Below are 26874 nucleotides of genomic sequence, written 5' to 3'. Positions count from 1 at the left end.
CAATAAGGCCACTTATAGTGTAAGGAGAATATTATATGAAGTGGCAAGAGGCTCTGTCCCAATCTGACTGCAGTGCATACATTGCAGATAAAATAATCTCACTAGTACAGTATGCAGCACGTGTGATGCACTGTGATTTATCAGAAGACTCCTGGCACACATGCACTGAGTAAAATCCTTTCTGGTACTTTACACATTATGAGCTGTTATAAATCTATCTGGCTCTTTATTTTGGTTCCTGATTAAACATCCCCATGGTCCCATCAGGCTGGACCATTAAAAGACTTCTACTTAATGGATCCTTACTTAAAAGAAACACGCTTGAGATATTATCATTACAAACTTTTGCAAAACATATGATACCTAGGGTTGCCAGGCATCCGGTTTTTGACCATTTAAAGTCCGGTTGGTGTGGGGCTGGCAGGCTGCCTGCCCAGCTCTACGCAACTCCTGGAAGTGGCCGGCATGTCCCTCTAGCTCCTAGGCGCAGGGGTGGCCAAGGGGGCTCTACGTGCTACTCCCGCAGCTCCGCAGCTCCCATCTGCCAGGAACTGCAGCCAATGGGAACTGTGGGGGCAGTGCCACCTGGCTGCCCTTCCACTTGGCTGCCCTTCCAGAGGGACATGCCAGCCACTTCTGGGAGCTGCCTGATGTAAGCGCCGTCCAGAGCCCAGACCCCCTCCCACACCCCAACTCTCTACCCCAGTCCTGAGCCCTCTCCACCCAAACTCCCTCCCAGAGCCCACACCCTGCACCCCCTCCCTCACCCCAACCCCCTGCCCAAGCCCAGAGCCCCCTCCTGCATCCTGAACCCCTCATTTATGGCCCCACCCAGGGCCAGCTCCAGGCACCAGCTCTCCAAGCATGTGCTTGGGGCGGCACCTGGAGAGGGGCGGCGCTCACCCGGGGAGAGCGGGGCCGTGGCCGGGCTCGGCACCCTCCCCCGGCGCTCCAGCCGGCCGGGGAGAGTGGGGCCGCAGCCGGGCTCGCCGCCCTCCCCCCGGCGCTCCGGCCGGCAGGGGAGAGTGGGGCCGCGGCCGGGCTCGCCGCCCTCCCCCCGGCCGGCCGGGAAGAGCGGGGCCGCCCTCCCCTGGTGCTCCGGCCGGTCGGGGCCCCGGCCGGGCTCGCCACCGGGGAGAGCAGGGCCCCAGCCGGGCTCGCCGCCGGGGAGAGCGGAGCCACAGCGGGCTCGCGGCCATCCCCTGGCACTCCGGCCGGCCGGCCGGGGAGAGTGGGGCCCCGGCCGGGCTCGCCGCTGGGGATAGCGGAGCCACAGCGGGCTCGCCACCATCCCCTGGGGCCCCGGCTGGGCTCGCCGCGCTCCCCGCCGGGAGGTGGGGGGGGTGGCGGCGGGAGGCTTTTTTGCCTGGGGCGGCAAAAAAGCCTGAGCCGGCCCTGGCCCCACCCCAAAGCCCACACCCCCAGCTGGAGCCCTCACCCCCCCTTCCACACCCCAACCTCCTGCCCCAGCCCAGTGAAAATGAATGGAGTGAGCGAGGGTGGAGGAGACCAAGCGATGTAGGGGGAGGGAATGGAGTGAGCAGGGGCGGGGCCTCTGAGATGGGGCAGAATAGGGGCATGGACTTGGGGAAGGGGTGGGGAAAGGGTATTCAGTTTTCTGCAAATAGGAAGTTGGCAAGCTTAATGATACCATGAGCTTAGTCAAAAAGATTCCCCTCAATTAAGGAAACTATTTTAAAAAGAAGATTTAAGGCTGTGACAGGAAACTAGGCAAGAACCAAAAAAGATGGAATTCCTCAGGGATCGGTTTTGGGACCAATCTTATTTAATCTTTTTATTACTGACCTTGGCACAAAAAGTGGCAATGTGCTAATAAAGTTTGCACATAACAGAAAGCTGGGAGGTATTGCCAATACAGAGAAGGACTGGGATATCATACAGGAAGATCTGGATGACCTTGTAAACTGGAGTAATAGTAATAGGATGAAATTTAATAGTGAAAAGTGCAAGGTCATGCATTTAGGGATTACTAACAAGAATTTTTGTTATAAGCTGGGGAAGCATCAGTTGGAAGTAACAGAGGAGGAGAGTATTGGTTGATCACCTTGCAGTATTGGTTGATCACAGGATGACTATGAGCCGCCAATGTGATATGGCCTGAAAAAAGGTAATGCAGTCTTGGGGTGCATCAAGCAAGGTATTTCCAGGAGAGATAAGGAGGTGTTAGTACCATTATACAAGGCACTGGTGAAACCTCATCTGGAATACTGTGCGCAGTTCTGGTCTCCCATGTTTAAGAAGGATGACTTCAAACTGGAACAGGTACAGAGAAGGGCTACTAGAATGATCCGAGAAATGGAAAACCTGTCTTATGAAAGGAGACTCAAAGAGCTTGACTTGTTTAGCCTAACCAAAAAAAGGCTGAGGGGAGATATGATTGCTCTCTATAAATATATCAGAGGGATAAATACCAGGGAGGGAGAGGAATTATTTAAGCTCAATACCAATGTGGACACAAGAACAAATGGATATAAACTGGCCATCAGGAAGTTTAGACTTGAAATTAAACAAAAGTTTCTAACCATCAGAGGAGTGAAGTGCTAGAACAGCCTTCCAAGGGGAGCAGTGGGGGCAAAAGACATATCTGGCTTCAAGACTGAGCTTGATAAGTCTATGGAGGGGATGGTGTGATGGGATAGCCTAATTTTGCCAATTAATTGATCTTTGACTATTAGCCGTAAGCATGCCCAATGGCCTGTGATGGGATGTTAGATGAGGTGGGATCTGAGTTACTACAGAGAATTCTTTCCTGGGCATCTTGCCAACATGCTCAGGGTTTAGCTGATCACCATATTTGGGGTTGGGAAGGAATTTTCCTCCAGGGCAGATTGGCAAAGGCTCTGGGGTTTTTTGCCTTCCTCTGCAGCATGGAACACGGGTCACTTGCTGGAGGATTCTCTGCACCTTGAAGTCTTTAAACCACGATTTGAGGACTTCAATAGGTCAGACATAGGTTAGGGGTGTGATATAGGAATGGGTGGGTGAGATTCTGTGGCTTGCGCTGTGCAGGAGGTCAGACTAGACCATCATAATGGTCCCTTCTGACCTTAAAGTCTAAAGTCTATGAGAAAAGGGGGAAATAATGAGTATAATGTGCACAACACTTCAATTCTTTGTCATAAATGCTTATTCACTTCCAAGATTACAGAATGTGACCCAGTGTGTGTATGTAATTCTCACTACCCAGGCCCAGGAGAGTATATTAATAGTAATACCTAGCTCTTACATAGCATTTTTCATCAGTAAATACCAAAGCACTTTCCAAAGGAGGTCAGTATCATTCCCCTTTTACAGATGGGAAAGTTGAGGCCGAGAGAGGAGAAGTAACTTGCCTAAGGTCATCCAGGAGACCATGGCAGAGGTGGGAATAGAACCCAAGCCTTTGAAGTCCCCCTCCAGAGCTAGAGTAAGTAGGCTGCACAGTAAGCAACTCAAGAGTTAATCCTCTGTGTCAAAGATTTGAAGCTAGAGAAGCACCATATCGGTCCAACTCAGACAACGACATGTAGAGTTTGAGAGCCCAGAACTATGTGAAACTAATCAGATTTCAGTTTGCAACATGGCCTTTACAAAAAAGCAGCTTTCCTCCTTTTGCCAAATTGCCTGAAAATTGAGAATGGTTCAAGGGGGACATTTCAAATTTGGAGCTTTCGGTGAATCTGTCAGAAGCAAAACTCCCTGAGGTATTTTCCTATGGTGCCTCCCTCTACAGGTCTGGTAAGCAGAGTGCTCAGCCAATCCACCTTGTCTCCAAATAGGGAGCCCAGTGCTTAATTTGTAATGAAAGAGATGCTGGGGCTCAAGCAATTTTTTACTTTCATAACTGATGTGGCAAGCCAAGAGGTGCCAGGGCTATGAATTGCCAAGCCTAGAAGCACTGGTGTCAGCCCTGGCAAGCCCTGGGTTCACATTGGCTTGCCTTGAGATGTCTGCAGCTGGTCTGCTTTATCCTCTCCCCCGGTTTCCTCACTCCGCTTGAGAGTGAGGCCTTAGGCCTGTGCAGGCAGTGAAGTTTATTTATTTATGATAATGGTAAAAGGGATATTTAAGGGAATCCATCACCTACCAATGAAGGCCGCATGTCCCAAATACATCATATATCCAGCTGAATTTCTCTGCTTTTAGGGCTGTCCTTCGTAACAATAAGGTTCTGATAAAAGTTTTGGGCTTCTGCTATATGATCTGCTTGCTCTGATTGTTTTCATAGATTTGTAGATTCCAAGCCAGAAGGGACATTATGATAATTTAGTGTGACCTCCTATATCACACAGGTCATAGAACTTCCCCAAAATAATTCCAGTACAGATCTTTTAGAAAAACTTCCAATCGTGATTTTAAAATTGCAAGAATCCCCACGACCCTTGGTAAATTGTTCCAATGATTAATTACTCTCATCGTTAAAAATGTACACCTTATTTCCCATTTGAAATCATCTAGCTGCAGCTTCCACCCATTGGATTATGTTCTACCTTTCTCTGCTACATTAAAGAGCCCATTATTAAATCCCTTAAACTTCTCTTTGTTATGCTAAATACATTGAGCTCCTTGAATCTATCACTATAAGGCATGTTTTCTAATCTTTTAATCATTCTCATGGCTCTTCTCTAAACCCTCTCCACTTTTCCCAACATTCTTCTTGAATTATGGGCACCAGAACTGGACAGAGTATTCCAGCAGTGGTGTAACCAGTGCCAAATACAAAGATAAAATAAGCTCTCTACTCCTATTCCCGATTCCCCTGTTTATGCATCTCAAGACTGCACTAGCTCTTTTGGGCATGGTATCACACTGGGAGCTCATGTTCAGTTGCTTACCCACCACAATCCCCAACTCTTTTTCAGAGTTGGTTAAGATTTGGAATATCTGTTCTGTGGGAAATTCTGACATTTTTAAGTTTGTTGGGACAAAACCAAAAACTTTTGAAATTTCCTACGAAACAAAATTTGTTTAAAAAAATTAATTTTGGATCAACCATAATGTCCCAGCTTGATAAAATTTAAATGTTTTTAATTTCAATTTTTATTTTAGATTATAATTTATATCCTCAAAAACATTTGGAAACAAAAAGTAGTTTTGAAAGAAAACATCAGAACATTCCATCCTCATTAGGTCAAATATGCCAAGCAGCTGTAAACCTGAGAGGTTAACTTATGTAGGCTGGTGATTACATGCTATAAAGCTAGGAAATATTTTCATCTAAAGCATAAATGGAAGTAACCTTTCTCAACAGAGGCATCTTAACAGACATTATATTAACACCTGCTGGAGAACACATTGGTGATTCAGCTGGACTCTTTCCCTCCAGTTTTAATCATAAAGCCATCATTTTGGGGTCTGTTTTATAAATGGCAAAAGGACCAGTAGGTCAAAGAAATGCATTTTTCCTGGGGGTGGGCAAGCATTTGAGCACACTGGATAGATTTTGTTTTCTAGTTGGATTTTTAAATCAGAAATGTAAGCCTCCATTCCCTACAGATTTGATTCTTCAGAATTCCATTGAGCTTCCCACAAACCAAATAATCCTCAGCAGAGAGGTACAGATGTGCAGATGGCCCTTTGTATTATACCCTTTACTGTCAAACAGAAGGAAATTAGAAGAAACCAGAAACTAGCAAACAGCCCCCTGGCAAGAGATAGGAAAAGACCGTGAGGAGAATGGAAAGGCAGAATTGCAGGATATTCATCTGCTGCTGTTCTCTTCTTGCGATGTGAAGGATGACGTCAACACAACTGAAAAGGGACACGGCTAACAGGAAGGGAAATATTTAAGATTCTGCTTTAGGAAAACGAGCTGATGATCAGGCTCTGTGTGAGTTAAGGAGCCAGCCACAGCACTTCTATCATGCCGAGTAAATGCAGTGAGGCACAGAAGACTCAGAACAGCCTAGTTCTTAGCACCTTCTCATTTCACAGTAGATCGTGTTTTACAAGGGCCTATAAAATTGGTGTTGGCGGCAAATTTCTAGATGATGAAGTGGATTTTTTTTTTTTTTTAATATTAAGGTCTTGATTTTCTAAGAACCCATGACTTCCATTGAAGTCAATGAGACATGCAGCTACCCTGCCCCTCTCCACATCAGGCCCTAAATATTTATTATCTGAAGGACTTTCCTCATCAAAATGTTTAATATAAATCAAACTGTATTTCCAAGCTTTGTTAGTGTCCTTCCTGCATTCTTTTCTTTACTTTTTCCATCACAGGGTAATTCATTGTAAATTGGTTTCTTTCTAAACATCATTTATAGTGGTCAGAGCTACCTTAGCTAGGTGATTATGACATTAATGTGTTGTTTATAATTACAACAACACTTTGAACTTACCTGGCACCTGAGAATCTCACAGAGTTGTATAAAGGGCCACGTACAGCCTTCCATCTGCACACACAAATCCCCCGGGTTTCACTCAGAGTTGCACACACATTAGCTGAGGCAGAATGAAGTATCACCACATCCCTTGGTAAAGGGAAATTGAGGTACAAAGTGGTATAAGCCACATTTTTAAAACTGGATCCTGATTTTTGGTGCCTCCGTTTTTTGAGACTCCAACTTGCATCTCATTTTCAAAGCTGCTCTGATCCTGCAATTCCCAGTGACATCAGTTGGAATTTGGGGTGCTCAACACCTCTAAAATTCAAGCCCAGAGTGTTTCGGGTCAGGCAGCCAAAGTCACAGGCCATGTCTGAAAATAGTGGATTAAGGCACTTGGCCAAAGGCATATGACCAATCAGTAGCAAAGCCAGGGGAAAAAAATGATTTCCATTTAATTGCTCTACCCACTAGGCAACAATCCTTTACAGAACAGGAAGGATGGATCTGTGGTTAAAGCTGTGGACTCTGCCTCAGGAAATTTGGGTTCAGTTCTTAGCTCTGCTACAGGCTCCCTGTGTGACCTTGGGCAAGATACTTAATCTTGTACCTCAGTTCCCCAACTGTACAATGGGGACAATATTCAGATTCTGTTAATAGATTGTAAGCTCTTTGGCGCAGGGATTTTGTCTTACGATGTGTATGTAGAGTGCCTAGCTGTGACATTTTCTTGGTGCGCCAGGCCTAAGAGTCAACTTGATAACCCCCTTCCTCAGCGAGCGAGAGACTTGCTGGGGTTAAACTTGGTGTCAGCTTCCCCTCACCCCAGTCTGTTAGCCATCCAAACAATCTCCTCAGAAGCCCTGCCAGCCTTCACTCCACCTTGCAGGTAACACTTGGTGTACCCTATTGTGAGAGAACTGGATTTGACGCAACTCGCAGCCATTTTGTGCACTTAACCCCCATGGACTGGAAGCAAGAACACCACATAGGCAGTGGTGCTGGAAGAATTTTTATAGTGTGGGTGCTGAAGTTGGAAACCATGTATTTGGATTATTACTACTTCAAGCCAGGGGGTGTGGCAGCACCCCCAGTTCCAGCATCTAGGCACATAGGAATAATCTGGCCTGGGGTCAGACAGAACACAGACAGCTGTAAGCTGCAGTTTTACTGACTGGGATAGATAGAGTGAAAGCACAGATTCATGAGAAGGGGCGAGGGGTGGAAAACTTTCCTTGATTCTGGTTGTCTGTGTTTTTAAGTGTGGTGGGGGTTTTTTTGTTTTTTTTTTGGCTGAAGCTGCTTTGCTGCTAAGTAGAATAATGAATTATTATTGGCTGTTGCTAAGGAAATTGTTAGCCTATTGGTTTTCTCTGGTCAAAGCACATCAGGAGTTTAGTTAGAAGTTGTGCTTTGGAGAAGTTTGGATTTTCTACGAGCAAGGAGTCACTACCATAAAAACTCCACAGCAGCTAGGTGGAAGGCTGGCCACTGGAACCCTGTTGCTGTCATTCAACACCACCTCAGACTTTGAGTAACTAAGTTTCTTGGGATTCAGTGGGGTGCTGTAGCCCAATTGCTACTTTAGATGTATACTTTGTATTCAATAAAAATAAGGATTTTGGGGTGGAAGCTCTCGTGTGTACCAATCAACAGTCGGAGTTGTTGTTTCCCCCACTGATTTATTTGCTGACACCACCTGGAAAACAGAGCCTAGTTACCACAGCTGTGGGTTCAGATAACCCCGGATAACAACTCCAGTTCCCAAACACTTCAGAAGTGTTTCACTGTTGAGTCCAGCCCCTGCCACTGGACACTCTCAGTAATTACCAAGGCCACTGTCTCCAAGGAGACAGTGTACACACCAGATTGCGGGATTCAACTGAGGATGCCTGTTTTACTTAGTATCACAGCAGAGAGATGAATTTATAATCTCAGTGCTGGAACTAGGGGGTGCTGCAGCACCCCCTGACTTGAAGTGGTTTCCATTATACACAGGATTTACAGTTTGGTGCAATGGCTCACAGCACCCCCCAATATAAAAATTGTTCCAGCACCCTTGTTTATAATAAAAAGGGGATAAGTTTAGTGATAAAGAACAGAGAATCCAAGATGTAGTGGACAAGAATAATGAGAGCAACAGGTTACAAATAAAACAGAAGTATAATGCACTTTTGAGAGACTAAACTTTAACAAGCTACTGTATAATCTTTTGCCGAAAACTGTCTCTCACCAAAGCTTTCCTGCAGAGCTGGCTGGTTTTCAGTCAGACCAGGATCCAGATTTCATGATTCCACTATACACTACAAGGGGTTTCTTCAGTAAATGGGTAACAAAGGGGTTCTTTTTCCTTCTTCTTATAGTCCAGTAAACCTTTTAAATGTCTCCTTTTGAAGCGTATCACCAAGACTCTTCTCCCCTGTCACTTGTTCTGCAGTGTGTTGGTGCTATGCTACCTTCACATCCCCATGTTAACTCATTTTTTCTGTTTACTTCACTTGCAGATGTAACTCCCCTTGTCTTTGGCTCACAGTGCTTAATTTACATAGACAGGGATAGTTGCATAGACAAGCTTTTGTCTGGCAGAAGACCTGTTTGTCCACTCTGCCCTGTTACAGACTTTAAAGTATAATGTCAATAGGTGTACATAATTCCTCATACAGTGGTAATGCATACACTGCACAGGGATATTAATGACCAATGTGCTACCAGCTTTCATTAGATACCTTACAAGACACATTTTTGGATAAACACTTTGAAAACAGTATAATGAGTTTGCCAGGCCTGAAAAGATTTGTTGATACAGATTAACAAACCACCCATGGGCCTCAGTGTCAGACCAGCACAATGGGTCTCCATCACGGTTGGGGCTGTTAGGTGCCACTGCAAATACTAAATAACAATAATAATGAAACAGTATTTATGCCACAGTTCTCAGCTCCCTGCTAGCTTAATTAAATGCAAACCAGTATTTTCAAAAGACAAATCTAACATTTAATAAATCCCACTGTTTAAGGTATTTAGGCATTGCTGTGCTCAGCTTTGCTATACCCAACTGATTTAGAAACCTATATTTCATTTTCAAAAATGGTTTAGGCACTTAGGAGTTTAAATCCTCTCAATGGGCTGTTTGGCTCCTAAATGCCTTTTGACAATGATAGAGGCTCCTAGATCAGTTAGGTGCCACAATGTTGAGCACAGCAAAACATAAATACCTTTAAAAAAATCTGGGCCTAGGTCTTTCAAAAGACCGTATCTGAAAAGCAAAGGTCACTCCTCCTACTCCCTCCTGAGCATGACTAGACCTCATCCTGAAAAGTGATGTCAAAGATCCCTCCTAAGTAGCCTTTCCATTGCCCATGACAATGTTACCCCTTAAAGATATGAGGCTATTAGGCAAATAAACGCAGATGATTCTCAGGGCACAGAGAATATGCAAAACCATTTTAATTTACTGGATGTAGAATTTTGACTTTGACACTTAATATAATTATTGGAGAAATTATTCAAACTAAGAAGATTAATATGGCACAATAATTTCTAATTTACTTAATGAGCTTTGTTAAGCAAAAAATGATTTCAGCTGCAGATCTAGATTCTGATCACCAGAACCAGCAGCAGGAGTCTTGCTAGCTGTATGATTAAGTCAATCCCAGGTTTAAACAATTAAAGACAAATACACAAAAAGAGGATGGAAGAGCATCTCCTAAGCAGATCCACATCAGAGCTGAGGAAGCCATAGTTTGCAGTATATAGTTCAGAGTGAGTCTCTAATGGCTGGAGAGCAAAATGAACCTGGTTCCAGAGCTGTCTAAAGGACTGCAATGGCAAGAAGGCTCTTAAACTACATCTGCTACTGATTGTGATATGATTTACATCCCACTCCTAGCATGGTCACAAACTAAGTTACCTTTCACTCTTGAGCAGAAAGCATGCTGTAGGATTTAGGCAGAGGGGGACTGTTTATAGCAAGATTTCTCTGCTGGTGCAGTAGGTAGGTCAGTACACAAACACCGGATCACACCGTAGCAGGTGAGTGTGGAAAAATTGGACAAGTCCTGTGGTAGCTAGAACCCCATGGGAATGACATCAGGTAACGAAGCACCTTTAATCCTTTCTCTGCTCCTCGCTACACCTGCTCTGCACTGCCCATTTCTTCTCCAGTTCCTCTTCCCTCCTCTCTGCCCACAGGTACTTTCATCCCTCAGAACACACAAGTTCAAGGGCTATCCAGCTAGATTCCTCTTGCAGTGGTGCTTCACGGGAGTGGAGTAGGCCCAGTAGTATTGTAGCTTGTACAGTAGTTGCTCAGTTTGCTTCCAGGAAAGCCCAGTTGCTGCAGCAACCTCTCCTTGGAGCAGATGTCATCAAGGCTTAGTTCATCTGGTTTGGCTGTTGTAAAATCAGCTGACCCAAGTACAAGACTGTTTTGGATCCCCTATGCTTTACCCTTCGACTGGCAGAGTGGTCAATTCTCTCAGAACCAGCTTTATTTTCATTACAGGGGGATAGGCACTAAACAAACAAATCACTGAGTTTAATCCCTAATACTGAAGCAATCTCTTGGAAGAATCTACAATGTTTGGTGCTACCAAAACATGTGTGGCTGACATATAAGACAACAATATAATAATGCATTTTAAGCTTATAGAACTAGGGTGACCAGATGTCCTGATTTTATAGGGACAGTCCCGGATTTTTGGGTCTTTTTTTTATATAGGCTCCTATTACCCCCCACCCCCATCCTGATTTTTCAGACTTGCTGTCTGGTCACCCTACATGGAACAGAACCCAGGTATGTAGACATAAACCAAAGTTACAAGGCTCCATATTCAATATCTTGCTTTCAGAGCTTAACAATTTTTTTAAAATGTTTTATGTGCCCTAAAAATCATATCAAAAACATAACAGTGCCCCATTATTACCCTAGGTCAGCCTGCAGACCACAACAGACACTAAATTATTGTTCAGTTAAAATAAAATTGCATTTTTAAGGTTGATTTGACATTGCATTAGCTGCTGTGGCCGCCCAGCACTGACAAAGGACATGGAGGAAGTTCTATGTGGGACAGAAATTGACGTGCTAATATATACCAACAAAAGGGTATTATTTCCATTATTAAAATTAATGAACACAATAATCATAGACAGCATTTGCTACCAGAAAGAACATGTACTCCGTGACCTAGCGAAAAGCTCAGGCACTTTTTATGGATGGAGTTTCTTGCTAATTAGTTTGACAGAGAAGAAAAATGTTACATGGTACAATATGGAATAAAAACTAATAACCAAGAGCATTTATGTCTTTTTTGCCTTTCTAACTTCCATGTCACTTCTCTTCTCCATTTATTTGCCCAGTACTTGTACGAATGAAGACTGCAAACAGAGAGGGAAAGCTTCTGATTGCATAGTCCAGCCTTAGTTTACAGAAAAACTAGGCTACATGAAGTGTTCATATTTTCTGTAGTAGAAGAGCTGTCTAGGTGCTGACAAAAGGTACCAACCTGATAACCTTGGAGATTGACATCCTAATTAGCCACAAATGGCCATAGCTTAGGCCCAGTGCAGCAAAACACTTAAGCACAAGTTTAAAGCTTGTGTTTAAGTACTGGATCAGAACCTCAGGGCTTCTCTACATGGGGACATCCAGGAAAATTAATCCAAATTAACTAAAGGTGTGATTTTGAAGTGGATGAGTTAAACCACATTAAATCCCTGTGTGGAGGCGGGTATTCAGAATTAAAGTGGCCTTAATTAAATTCAATTGAATTCACTTTGGAATTAAACTAAACCAAATTAATACCCCTTTAATTTTGAATGATATTGTTCACACAGAGGTTTCATGTGGTTTAACTCACTGGTTCTGAAAGTGTACCCCTGGGAGATGCAGAAGTCTTCCATGGGTATATCAGCTAATCTAGGTATTTGATAGTTTTACAACAGGCTACATAAAACACACAAGCAAAGTTAGTACAAACAAAAATTTCATACAATGACTTAATACTGCTCTGTATACGATACACTGAAATGGACGTACAATATTTATATCCCAATTGATTTATTTTATAATTACACCTCTACCTCGATATAATGCTGTCCTTGGGAGCCAAAAAATCTTACCGCGTTATAGGTGAAACCACGTTATATCGAGCTTGCTTTGATCCACTGGAGTGCGCAGCCCCGCCCCCACCCGAGCACTGCTTTACCACGTTATATCCAAATTCGTGTTATATCGGGTCGCGTTATATTGAGGTAGAGGTGTATATGGTAAAAATGAGAAAAAGTGTGACACTTTTGTATTTTTATGTCTGATTTTGTAAGCAAGTAGTTTTTAAGTGAGGTGAAAGTTGGGGCACGCAAGACCAATCAGATTCCTGAAAGGGGTACAGTAGTCTGGAAAGGTTGCGAGCCACTTGTTTAACTAATCCACTTCAAATTTACACCTTTAGTTCAGTTGGATAAACTCTCCTGGATGTCTCCGTGTAGACAAGTCCTGAGTGATCTGGAGATGTTGTGCCAGCATCCAGGCAATATGAGTTTAGGAACCAGAAGCGCTCCCACTGACATGAGGGAGATTTTCAGTGAGGTGGATAAGGTTCTATCAGAAACTTTTACTCTCAGGCCTGGTCTACACTACGACATTATGTCAGCATAACTACGTTGCTCAAGGATGTGAAAAATCCACATCCCTAAGTGATGCACTTAAACCGACCTAACCCCTGGTGTAGATGTAACCCACACACACCTCCTGGGTGTGGTGTTCTGTCCCATGGGAGGAGAGGGAAGGGCAACGGACAGACAAACAAGGAGTCTGCCCTACAGCAAGTTGAGCTCATGCGGTAGAGGCTCATTTAGTTCCAGAGGTCCCAAATTTGATCCCCCCCACTGACGACCACGGTCTGTCGGTGATACAAGTGGGGGTTTGGCCAGGATTTCAATAGGGAAGTCTCTGAAGCCTGGGACACACTTCCTCAGCTAGGGGAAGTATGTACCCAACACACCTCCTGGGCGTGGTGGTCTGTCCCCTCTAGTGGCATCGAGACCACTTAGAAAGTGAGAGATGAATGAGTTTGCTTAATAGCCAGTCGGCTTTTAGCTCATGCACTAAGCTCCAGAGGTCCCAGGTTTGAGCCCACCCGCCGACGACCAGGCTCTGTCAGTGTTACATAGACACAACTAGGACGAAGGGAGAACCTCTTCTCGGGGAGATGGAGTACTGACAGCGATGGAAGAACTCCTCCTGTCAGCATAGGGAGTGTCTTCACTGAAGCGCTAAAGCAGTGTCGCTGCATTGTTTTAAATAGAGTGAAGTCCTTAACCTGTCCCATGCGGGAAGAAAGCACTGAAAAAACTTCTGGTTGATTCAGGACTAGGTCCAAAGGTAGCTACATCTGGCCCTCCTGTCCAGAAAGGTAATAAATGGGTGTGAAATAAAATGGTAGACCAGGGAAGCTAGCTGGAGCTTCAAGGACCACTGAATAGATTTTTATGCCACGTTGAGGATCCTATTTTTATCTTATAGTACTCCACATATAGGTTTCCTGTTCCCTCTTTTCGAGGGAGTGTCAGTGGTGGCCTTTGTCCTGTGGAGGCCCCCTGCAGGTCAATTCTGGGGTCCCTATCTGTGGGGAGCAAAATGGCATCCTCCTCCCAGGTAGGGCACATTCTGGCTCCACTACAACTCTTTGTCACCAGGGACAAGTAACTGACTCACCATGTCAGGGGGCTCCTTCGCTGCCTTAGGCCCCCAGCGATTGCATGTGGCAGGTGCCTAACGCTGTCACTGAAGGGTGATGCTGTTCTTAAATTAAATTAATGGAGATATCCCATCTCCTAGAACTGGAAGGGACCTTGAAAGGTCATCGAGTCCAGCCCCCTGCCTTCACTAGCAGGACCAAGTACTGATTTTGCCCCAGATCCCCAAGTGACCCCCTCAAGGATTGAACTCACAACCCTGGGTTTAGCAGGCCAATGCTCAAACCACTGAGCTATCCCTCCCCCCCTTATGGCCTGCGAATCAGGGAACCTGACTCTGCCATGGACTTGCTCTGTCATCTTGGGTGAGTGTCTGTGCCTCAGTTTCCCCATCTGTGAAATGAGCTTAACGCCACCACTTTCTAAATTGCTTTGAGACTTATCACCGAAAAGTGCTCCTGCACCCGCTGCAGTCAATGACAAAACTCCCATTGATTGCAATGGCACAGGATCAAGACTTATAAGAGCTAAGTATTATTAATAATGGGAGTTATTATTCCCATTCCTAATCTGTTTAAGCACTTGTGAAAATCTCACTAAGGCCCTAGCTGCATCTTTAGGTGCTTAAATCCCTTTAAAAATCTGGCCCTCAATGCTCCAGGAAGCCTTGCTATAGTAAAAGTTAAGAGCCTACCCTTTGTTCTGGTTTTAAATAAAGCGCCAGGGTAATAAATCACCAGTGTCCAGCGAGCTGGCTAGCCAGTTCCTCAAGGAGCCTCTCCTTTTTCATGATTTGGGGAGCCGGGGGAAATCTGGACAAATAAAGTTGGGATTCTCAGAACCACCAAAAGAAGCAAGGTGCCCGATTCCCATTGAAATTCAGTGCTAACTGGGCTCTATCTCCCTTAGACACCTTTGAAAATCCCAGACTAAATGGTTAAAATTGTAGGAAACTATCATTTTGGAGAAGCACAGGAGCAATTCCTTTGGCTCTTATTAAACTGGATTCTTTCATATATGCATGCAAATCACATTCAGTGATGAGTCATTGAAAATATTACCCTATTATACTTTGACAATTACTGGTGCATATTGTTGTTTCACATATTATTTACATATTATTATAAACTTATTCATTGTCACTGCTCCTCTTTGAAATGTTGATGATATGGAAGTGAGTGGGTAGAATTTCTTTTTCTTCCTTGCAATACCTTGATCTTTTTTAAACATGAGACCCAATCCTGTAAACTGGTTTTCATATGCCACTCTCCGATCAGTATAGTAAGCTCATTGACTCATACTCTGGAAACTGTATAGTTCAAAAATAACACAGATCAATATAAAGACATTATCTCCAAAGCACAAATAGTGTCTGTCAGATGAACTTTGGCTCTCTTTACATTGGAGTTTACAGAGAAGCAAGGGTAGGCGTGGAAAGACAAATTGTCTCTGCATCAGGTCCTACAACCAATAAAAATAAAGTTCACTCTCTTCTTTCAATCCAACAGCCAGTATCCATCCTTCTAAACAATCAAGACACCACCCAAAAGCTCTCAGTACCCGCACCAGAGTCTGAATCCTATTTATTTAATGGGTTAGGGTGACATTTTCATAAGCACCTAAGTGACTTGGATGCACAAGCATTATTGAAAGCCAATGGGACTGGTGTTCTTAAATCAGTTGGGTTCTTTTGAGAATCCCGTCCTTAAACTTCTGCAGTCTGGCCTCAAAAAGTTTATCAAACTAATTTGACAGGTATTTCCTTGTGTCCTCACCAAATAGGTGCCATTTCCTACAGCAAAGCATGTGCAGTCCTGCAAAAATAGCAGCCACCTCCTTACTAAGCCCAGAGTCAGTAATGGCGTAAGAAGTGCCTAATTTTAATGATGTGAATAATCCCATTGATTTCAGTAAGTCTACTCACGTGCTTAACATCACGCACGTGCTTAAGTACCTTGCAGAAACATGGCCTTAGCATATAAGCAAGGTCAACAGCAAATGGCTTTAATCAGAATCAGTGACCATCTCTGAGCATTTTTAGGAGCAGTTTCTTTCAGGGAGTGGAGCCATACACTTCTTTGTGGCCATGTTTAGTACACTTGTTCTTACCCTGCTGACACCTCATTTGTGTCCCTCTTTTGATAGATTTAATGATCCTGTTGCATAGACAGTTTCTTGTCCACTCAGGCATTTGGCTCTTATCAGAAACAAAAGCATTCTAGAGCAGCGTGAGGCTCAGTGAAAAAAGAGCAGTGCTGTATGCCGTAGATGTGATGACAGACAAGGTGATCGGGAGGGGGGCAGATTAAGGCAAATGTTTCAGGTAGAATAGAAATAATAAAAGTTAAAAGGCTAGCAACAGAGAGCCAGTGAATGTAGCAGTTGTAGAGTCTCTGCTACTCCTTTCACCCAATCTGCTTCGCCAATTATTGGCTGGAAAGATAAAGTACATCAGGAATAGGATAACCATGTTAATTCAAAATGATGAGAGCACTCAGTTTGTTGGTACACATAGAAAAAAATGCAAATGAGACAGCAACTTCTCAGAGACTTAAGGGTCAGAAGGGACTGTCATGATTATCTTGTCTGACCTCCTGCATACTGCAGGCCACAGAACCTCGTCCACCCCTCCCCCCCTTTAATAGACCCATAATCGCTGGCTGAGTTACTGAAGTCCTAAAATCATGATTCAAGTTACAGAGAATCCTCCACTTACATTAATTTAAACCTGCAAGTGACCCAGGCCCCATGCTGCAGAGGAAGATGAACCTCCAACAGGTTCTCTGCCAATCTGACCCGGAGAAAAATTCCTTCCCAACCCTAAATGGTGATCAGTTGAATCCTGAGCATCTGGGCAAGACCCACCAGCCAGACACCTGGGAAAGAATTCTCTGTAGTAACTCCGAGCTCTCCTCATCTAGTGTCCCATCGCCAGCCATTGGAAATATTTGCTGCTAGCAGCCTTAGATTGGCTACATGCCATTGCGGGCAGTCCCATCATACCATCACCTCCATAAACCAAAGATAAGGTTCAGGTATCTAAATATAAAAGAATGAAGTACTAGATTTAGAGTTACTGACAGACATAAGTGGAGGCTCTTAAACTGCTCAACAGGGCTGCAGAGATGAATGACAAGTTACTGTGGATGAGGCATGATGGACAGGGCTGGCTCTGGCTTTTTTGCCGCCCCAAGCAAAAAGCACCCGGCTGGCTGGAGCAGCAAGGGGGGGGGGGAGAAGGGAGGAGGAAAACAAACCTGCCCCCAGCCGGAGCAGCGAAGGTGGGGGGAGAGAGAACAAACCGGCCGGAGCGGGGGGGAGAAGAGAACAAACCTGCCGGCTAGCGGCAAAGGTGGGGGGGGCGGGAAACAAACCTACCCCCGGCCGGAGCGGCGGGGGGGTGGTGGGGGGGCAGAGAGAACAAACTCGCCAGCCGGAGAGGCGAAGGGGAGGGGGGGAACAAACAGGCCAGCTGGAGCAGCAAATGGGGGGGGGGGGAGAACAAACCGGCCAGCTGGAGCAGCAAATGGGGCGGGGGGACAAACCGGCCAGCCAGAGCGGCAAAGGGGGGGGGGGGGCGGGAAACAAACCTGCCCCCGGCCGGAGCGGTGGAGGGGACAAACTGGCCAGCGGCGAAGGAAAGAAAAAACAAACAAAAAATACCTGCGGGGCGGCGGGAGCATGGGTGCAGGGGGACTCCCGGCCCTGCAGTCCCCGGGCAGCGGAGTGCACACCCCAGCTAGCGGGGGGGGGGGGGGGGGGGGGAAGAGAGAAGGGGGACGGACAGGGCTTCCTTAAGCGGGGTGCTTGCCACGCGGCCCCTCCCGCTGCGCCGCCTGCCGGGAGGGCTCCGCGCCGCTCCGGTCGGCAAGCAGGGAAGGACGCGGGCTTCCCTGCTGGGCTTGCTGCAGGGCGCTCCCCTCCTCCACCCCCTACAGGGTGGCGGGAGCAGCAAACCAAAAAGAAAAAACCTGCAGGGGCGGCCAAAGCGGTGAAGCGCAAAACAAAAAACAAACAAAACAAAAACAAAAAGGATTAGATGGAATGCCGCCCCGTACAATTTGCCGCCCCAAGCACGAGCTTGCTCGGCTGGTGCCTGGAGCCGGCCCTGATGATGGAAGATGTGAAAGGTGGAGATACCCAGCTACACAGAGGTACAGTATACAGATGTAGGAGGATCGGACTTCATCTATAGAAAAGATGAAACTATACCAAGCCCTAAACAATGCACAGCTATAATGTTTCTAACTAGCAGATGGAGTGGGCCCCCACAGTGACTCACCCAGTTCTAAGGGAGTCTGCAAGCAGGTAATTGTTATGGAAGCACAAAGGAAATAATCAGCAGACAGCTGGTGAGGGAAAATATAGACAGCGCCACGCCCTCACAGATTTTATATATAATGTGAAAAAAGACATAACTACAACATTTAAAGTGTGCTTCTCCTCTGCGAAGTGGCATCACAATGTTCCAGTTGTATTGTGTCTCACTGCCACATGGCTTGTCTCAGTTTGAGAAGCCATCCTTTTCACTTGGAAAGTGACTGCAAATTCCTCCTAGATTCTAAGACCCTCATTCTGTCATGAGCAATATGTGGGTGGACTTGTGTCTACACAGAGCCTATTTAATATCAGTAGGCGTCACGCGCAGCTCATTGCAGGACTGAGGCCTAATAGTCAAGCTGGCTTTTTTTCCTTCCCATTCATCATCACCAGTAACAGAGATTCTGCAGGCTATATTCTGCCCTTATTTACTATCGTACAATCCAATCCAAGTCCCCGTTGAAGGTTAATGGGGTGCAGCTGTGGGCAGAATGCAAACACTTTTTCTGACAATTTTTTTTTTTTTGTATTTGATTTCCTTGTTTCTTAAAAGGAGAACTTGCCTTTGCTTAATAAAGTCTGCATGTAAATAGTCCCACTTCACCTAATGACAGTGCTGCTCACTAGTATGGCTGGAGCCAGCTGGCCATTGGGTTACATTTGGCAAGTATATCTTCACAGCAGAAAGAAATCCAGGCCCCGATCCTGCAAGGAGATGTGCAGAGGCTGACCCTTGTGCCTAGGCAAAGCCCTGTTGAGACCCTCTAAGAGGGTTCACCCCCATGCCTCCCACTGTAAAACTGGGGGGAATCTTAACTTTCTTTACTTGAAATCTTAGGATTTGCAGGATATTCTATAATGTAGAAAAAACTAGAGACCATAAAACCAAAATAATTGCCTTTTTAAATAAAAATGCCTGTGATTTCCGCCCCCTGCCAGATGTTAGGGCAGCTTTTGGAGGGAGTTTAATGGTTTATGGTTTACAAAAAACATTTTTTATAAATTCTAAGTGACTAAACTCACAATGGTAAGCAAAGGAGCTAGAGTCTTGGTGGTGGGGATTTAATTACTCTGGTGTCGACAAGAGTAAGTGGTAAAGAAAGAGACACGGGGCCTGCTCCTGAAGGCAATAAAAAACAGGTTTATCTTTCACTGTTTAGTGAGCGTCTGGATATGATAAATTCTATAACCTCTGGTGAGTGTTTGATGTTTTATCATAATATATCACTGGGTTTTTCAAGTAAACATAGTTTTAGGCTATAAAGGGAACATAAAATATGAACCGGGGGCGAAAAAAGGCTTGAGACAATTGTCAAGCAATATGAAATTCTTAGGCTCAAATGACCTCAAAAGCCAGACACTACTGAGGGGGAAGAAAATGGAAGATTATATAAAGAACAGAGGGCAATAATATAGTCATATTGATTCCATTAAAAACAAAGAGTTTAAAATGATAATGGAAGCCAAAGGAGCTAGGCGATAAACACACAATGGATATGCAGGAATTACACACACACGCCCCAATACACAGCAAAAACTCCTGTGCAGGTTCACACACGTCTTTTGTCCTATGTGTGGGCTTATCCTACAGTTAGGTTAACAGAAAGATGAGCTCACACCTATCAATCTCAACAAATCATAGAGGTTAAGGCCAGAAGGGACCACCAGATCATCTAAACCGACCTCCTGAAATGACAAAATTTCACCCAGCTCATAATATTACTTAAAGGTTGAAAATGTACAGGCAAAACACACTGGAGGGAACACTCCCACACTGGTTGAGGGAGGATGGTTCAGTAGTTAAGGGCCTAGTCTGGGTTTCATTCCCTGTTCTGACCCAGACTCTCACTGATCTTGAGTAAATCTCTTAAACTCAGATTTTTAAAGGTATTTAGGCACCTAAAAATGCCAATAGGTCCCTGGGGGATTTTCAAAACTGTCTAGGTACTTAACTCTCACTGATTTCGTAGAAATTCTACAGAATCTATAACACCAGTAGTATGGGATCTAGTCCTGAATTCAGCAGGTTGGAGCTGGGGAGGGGGCTTTTGAATTTCTCAAATTAATGTATGCAGTTTTTCTAGCTACACTTAGACTATGCAGAGCATATGATTTATGCAATGAAAGAAGAGAAGTACAGCAGGATTCAAATGGGAGTCTTAGATAAATGGAGGAGGGTGTTGCACTAACACAGCAAGCCTTTGTGTTCACATAATACCAGCAGAAATCAAAACACCTAAGGACAACACTGGCTATCCATGTCACATATGGTATTTGTGGTCAGCTTGGGCTGGCCTCACATTTCTTACCTTATTTTTCTCTCTTATTTTGGCAGCTTTGCATGGATCCCTCATTTCCTGCTGTGGGATCTCTTGGTAAAGCTGGGATGTCCCATCGTGTATCGATCACTAGAGCCAACTCTTTACCCTGTATTTCAGAATTAGTTACCGAATTCGAGCATAAATCAATAATCTTACTTTTCCTCCTGACCTACATGTATAAAATTCAAGAAATTGCTATCCAAAAAATGTAGTCATTTGAAAAATGTATTTCTCTCCTACTCAATGAGAACTCATTTAGAAAACATTCTCATATTGAAATCCAGATCAAGAAAGTACATTAAAGTCCTTAGGTTGGAGTTAAGGTTACTGGACTACTAAGAAACACATATTTCTTTATATGTGATTAAAATGTATGCTTATTTCGTGGACATTACAAGACTTGACATCTTTAACTATTCATTGCCTTGCTTTTAAAATGCCTGTTTTATAAATAACGATAGTAGTTATCGATCACAGTTTCAGGGTAACTGCACCTGTATTCCCTCTCGGTGCTGCCTTGTGGGCACTCACTGGTTCCCAGCCACCTCTCTTGGGCGGAGACCTGTGTCTCACTACTGTCTGACTGGGGATTTTAAAGCTGCACAGCTCCCTGCTGACACTGTGATATCCCCCAGCAAACCAGACTGCCTAAAAAGCCAGCGCCTGTGCTTTGCTTTCTCTCTGAGGGCTATGACCAGTGTGTGTTGCCCACAGTGATTTTACCACATAGCTCCTTCTAAGCATATTTATTCTAAAGGTAAAAAGCATTACAGAGACAATATTAAGGACAATAAAAGAACCTACATGCATGCTAAAAAACACTTACCAACAGTCACCCTTAACTCTAACCTATGGCTCTAGTAGGTTTTAGTCCTTCAAACCCCACAACTGAATTTTCCCTGTGGTTATAAGTTCATCCCTCTTAGATCCAGAACCAGAACAAAGGTTGGGCAGATCAGCCATTTCTGTATAAAGCTCAGGTCTTTGACCTTGGTCTTTGTAACAGGTAATCAGCAGCCAACTACTCTGTCCTCAGCCTTCAAAGGGCTAGATTTTTGCATAATCCAAGTTGGGGAATTTTAACCTCCATAAGGAAATCCACTTAACACGGATACAGACTAACACGGCTGTTACTCTGAAACTTGTCATTATCCCCAAAGTCCATACTTGTCTGGCACATTTTCAATATAGTCTTTTCAACTCCCAGGCCTCACATGTCCTCCTTAGAGTAGTTACATACAATCCTGGCCCACATAATACATAAATTATATGAAATAAAGTCTTTCAAGGATATTACAGGAAATCTCCCTATCGGTCACAACTACACAGGTGTTACTAATCAACATTAGCTATTTTTGAAACAAAGTATTTTTTGGTTTTGGAATATGCCTTGATTTGTCATCTGTAATAAAAAGGCTGCATTGTGATTTAAACTGAATCATTGAGATAATACACTGTAAACATTCAATCTCAATGATCCATTTCATTTTTAAACAACAGAATTTTAAGCACGTGTTACACTGCTGAAGAATCACACAAATAATATACAGAAACCAATGTTGCATTTGAAAAAAATGTTATGGAAAAACACAAAATTGACGACCACCTCTAATTCTAAGTCCCATTGCCACTAGGACTCACACATTTGCCATATTTCAAATAACCAGAGTGAATAAATTAGCTAGGTCTTAGATTATTGGATATCTGAGAAAAACAGATGACTTTTTTCCTGGTAAAATATATCTCCTAAGTGAAATATGCTCACACATCCTACTGCCGATTAAGTACATGACCCACCCGTCCATCTGACATACACCTCTACCCAGATATAACGCAGTCCTCGGGAGCCAAAAAATCTTACCGCGTTATAGGTGAAACCGCGTTATATCGAACTTGCTTTGATCCGCCGGAGTACGCAGTCCCGCCCTCCCCTTCCCCCCAGAGCGCTGCTTTACCGCGTTATATCCGAATTAGTGTTATCGGGTCGCGTTATATCGGGGTAGAGGTGTAGTTGCCAGCAAACTGATGCCCTTGTGCTACATGCAAACTGACAAACAGGCACCCACTTAGGAGCTTGCACCCATGTGCAACACTGGCATTTTCAATAGATGGTAAGGGCAAAGGTCCAATCCAACCCATATTTAAGTCTACAGAAAGAGGCAGACCTGGTACCAGGGAAATCTATTTAAGCACTTGGATGCAAAGTATACTCCTAAATTGAAATACTGGTTTCTGCATTTGAATTGTGAATTTCTGAAAAGCCTTATATGTGCATACAGTGTAAATGAGAGAGATGCAGAGAATCAATAAGCAAAGGGCCCTGATTGACACTCAACTGAAAAGTCTTCTTGGGTTGGTTATAAATCTCATTGCAGGTTTTACGAGTGGAATTGGGGGCACTAACCCAGGGTACAAGTACCTTGGTTTTAGTGTGTCAGGTGAGCTTCTGAAAATAGTCTTAGCTCTTAGCACACGCTTTATTTTTCCCCATTCTGCAAATGTATTCTGACTTTTCTGCCAATCTGAAAAGAGTGAGCTAGATACTCATTAGAATTTTTCACACTTGTGCTGCACCCTCCATGCCAAAGCACTTTAAACTGAATAGGCTGCTGATGTGCTATAAGAAGGGAAGAGGAGAGGGAATTTTGGTCACGGACACTGAGGCATATCCCTTGCCAGAGAGCCTGATGATGTACAGTATCTATACACAACAGACAGCCCCTCTCTGAGGAGTCACTTGAAAGACCCCTCCCAACAGAATACATTTAAAGGAATGAAGCCTCTTTGGATTTGAAGCTGTAATTTTCATCAGTCTTGTATTCTCAACCTCAGGTTTGCCCTTCTAAGATGTGTTCATATAATAGGAGAATGCTAGTAGCATTCAGATTTTTCTTACAGTTCCCAACAATGAAAGATACACATTGATCTATGTCTAAACTTAGTGTGGGCCCAATTCTGGGAAGAGGTCTGTAGAGTGTAGACACAGACCCATACACTGCACTCACATGGCCTTCCTCATGGCATCTTAGAGCCTTGAATGTAAGTCCTTTGCCAGAGTTGAGCCTAAGGCTACGTCTAGTCTACAAGATGTGATTATAGCATGGGTCGTTACACTTGTGCCAGCTTCAATCTGCCTCACATGGGTCTCAACAGTAGTGAAGACGTGGTGCATGGGCTAGCTGCACATATACAAGTACGCAGGGGATCTGGGTACACACTTGGCTTGCTAACCCATGCTGAAGCCTGTGCCACCCACCCCACCTACACTACTGTTGCTACCCATGCTAACTAGGTTAAAGCTAGGACACGGGGTGCCTATCTGTGCTACAATCACATGTGTAGATTTACCCTAAGATAGGTATTTGGCTGAGGCAAGTGGATACTACTTAAACTGTCAATCCATCAGCAAATTCCACAAGACCAAAATTAGAACATTTAAACTTCCCTCAGGTATTTTTAAAATCTGCATCTGTGTCCTCCCCAGACCAGCCTTTCATAGTTTACTGCATTAAAAAAAAAATCAAAATGTTAACAATTCAAGCTTGCTTTTAGAATAAATTATATAGGAAAACAAAGGAGATCTGTATTTCATCTTGGCAATATAAATTAAGAGGTCAATAAATAGAGCATAATTTATTGCAAATGCATCCCAAAAATTCTAATGCTGTAAACACTTTCCCATTGCATTCCCCACATTCTTCATTTTTATATTCTTAACAAAGGTTCTCTCCAAAGGAGAGGTTTTGTGTGTACTGCAATGACAATTGCTGACTGAGAATGTTCACTGAATGTACTGAACTTTAATTATTTAGGCCCACACTAATGTAAGAAGTATTAACAAAACTATCATGAAACCTTTAGCATCCAGATCTCTTCTGACAATGGTAATGTCTTTTGGGTTTAAATGTTTAATGTAACCTAACTTTCTTTCAGGTCCTGTAAAGAGGAACATTGCCACTCACTGGCAACATCAATGTCAGTGCACAATTCAGAAATGTTTATGTGCATTTTTCAAAAGTTCTAAACCTTTATGGTACCTGTCAATAAAAAACCCCATTAACATTTAAACTCCATAGGCCTAACTGCCCACTTCAAACAAGAATCAGAAGAGACAGTCATCAAGAAGTAGGGTTAATTATTGTGCTCTGTTTTACTAGGACTGCATTTGTCTGAGAATTCCAACAGTTCAAATTTCTGCTCATTAAAACAAATAAATAAATGAAACAAATTACAACAACTTAAAGGCAGCCTTCCAGCGGGCAAAATGGTCACACGTGGCGTGACAGTTTCAGAAAAGGCAGGACCATAGGCCATGCATATTGCAGTTATGATGCATTTTAACTTCAGGAAGGAAGGTATAACTTGCTGCATCCACTTCGTGAAAATTGGAGGTTTACAGAGTTCACATTACGTACATAAACTTGAGATTTACACAACTTTTGCAGTGGGAACACAAGCATATATATCAGACATTAACACTAGTCATCAAGCCAAGAACTGTCTTCATCTTTGTCAAGCAAACATTTGGCATTTAACTAAAGGTAATTTACTCACTGGGCAAGCATTGATTACATTGCTGTGCAAACAATAGCTAACCTTAAACTGAGTTTTTGAACTATTTACACACCCAAGATATAGTTCTCCAGTTCATACAGATCCATATAAACTTCATATTTCATGGACCTATTGATTTAACAGAACTCCCTGATGGCTGACCTAATAGAATTAAGTGGATGGTTGGAAAGAAAAGGAAGCGGACACCTCCCCCTCCCCCAATAATAAAGGCTGAGAGGTAAATCAAAACCATTTTTATTAGAACTGTCCCTGCAAAGTTATCTGTGAAGATGAGTGTGTTACATTTTTAAACCAATAGGAGGCTTCCAATAAGGAGACAAATGTTGTCTTCGGTATGGAAGAGCTGTTCAGAGTGACAACAGAGCCATTCAATTCTTTATTTTAAAACAAGACAATCTGTAGATGCCATAGAAAATTTACAACCAAAATGTAGTGACTCTGAGAAAGGACTCACATAGTATAATGAAAATTTCAAGTCAATAAAGTCCACAGATTCATCAAAAATATGGTTTAGTGGCCAGGCTTCTAAAACTCCTTGGGCTCCAACCTGACAGAAGTGTCACTTCATGCAATCATTCCTTTCACCTCACGTCCGTCTTGTTTTCTGTTTTTTCGCTTGTCTCTTTGCATCCTCTGGGCCACCCATGTCTGAACCTGTCTGTCCAAGTGCCCGCACTCCTTGCAGTCGACTTGTCAGCTGTAACAGCAAGGGAATAAGCTGGGAAAGAAAGGGGAAGCAAGATATTATTATGATGATATATGCACTTAGAATTATAACACTCTATAGTACTTCTCAGCCAAGCATTTTTACAAACAGATGGTAGACATGCCCTTCAATAGGTTCAAAGACTGGACCATGGTAAATTCTAAATGGTAAAGGGTCTAATACAAACCTCCTGGAAATCTTAAAGCTCAAATATGGTTGAAATTAAATAATTAATGCCTACTTTGAATTCCAGCAAGCAAAACATGTAACGGCGTTGGTGTTATGATCCCAAAAAGAGAAGAGAGATTTGGGTCACTATGAAGGAAGTAAAATACACTTACATCAATGACAGCTGTGATTGGTTATCTGGCATTGTTCTTTCCAGGACCATCATCAGACCAGCTGACCAAAACACAGAAGCAGCATAGGGACTAAAACACTAACCCTAAAACTAAATATTCAGGTATTTAAGAAACTCTAAAGCATTTTGTTTCCTGACATTTAATCCTGTTTTCTTACTTCTATTTAGACATCCACATCGGTTGTACCCTCATTTTATGCAACACAGTACAAAATGTTATGGGGAGTATTAGAATAGTAAAACAGAACTTTTACTACCTTATCGTGATTGTAACCAGCTAACAGCAGGAGCAGTGTCAGAGGCAATGCAATGTAGGATCCTTGGGGAATATCTTGTTCAGGCAACTTTCTCTGCAAACAACAATGGCCACTGGTTTTCAGAACGTTTCTTGCTGTTTTACCTATTAAATCTCTCAACTTTAAATGACTAAAAACTGATTGACAATAGAATTGTGTGGCATGTTCACCACTTACTATGTGACCAATTCCTGTTCAAGTGACATTGTAGGAGGACTACGTCCTCCATTGTAGAAGCAATCTTCATTCAGCTCAGCTCGCCTGTTAGCTGGGG

The 26874-nt window shown here is 43.6% G+C and overlaps 2 protein-coding genes across 2 annotated transcripts in view; one reads left to right on the top strand and one right to left on the bottom strand.

Annotated features, from left to right (window-relative positions):
• The window catches only part of LOC135973815 (uncharacterized), a 1510190-nt gene that overhangs the window by 241275 nt on the left and 1242041 nt on the right, over positions 1 to 26874 (top strand). The window lies entirely within an intron of this gene.
• The window catches only part of NOMO2 (NODAL modulator 2), a 33272-nt gene continuing 31853 nt past the window's right edge, over positions 25456 to 26874 (bottom strand). Inside the window, exons 30-31 of the mRNA XM_008173224.4 lie at positions 26562 to 26654; positions 25456 to 25955 (exon numbers count right to left, since the gene is read on the bottom strand). Coding sequence (XP_008171446.2) covers positions 25824 to 25955; positions 26562 to 26654 — 225 coding nt within the window. The 3' untranslated portion in view covers positions 25456 to 25823. The remainder of the gene's footprint in view (positions 25956 to 26561; positions 26655 to 26874) is intronic.

The sequence above is a fragment of the Chrysemys picta genome, chromosome 10 (assembly GCF_011386835.1).
Source record: "Chrysemys picta bellii isolate R12L10 chromosome 10, ASM1138683v2, whole genome shotgun sequence".
NCBI classification, from domain to species: Eukaryota; Metazoa; Chordata; order Testudines; family Emydidae; genus Chrysemys; species Chrysemys picta.
The sequence above is the reverse complement of the archived record's forward strand: the minus strand, read 5'-3'. Positions and strand labels throughout refer to the sequence as shown.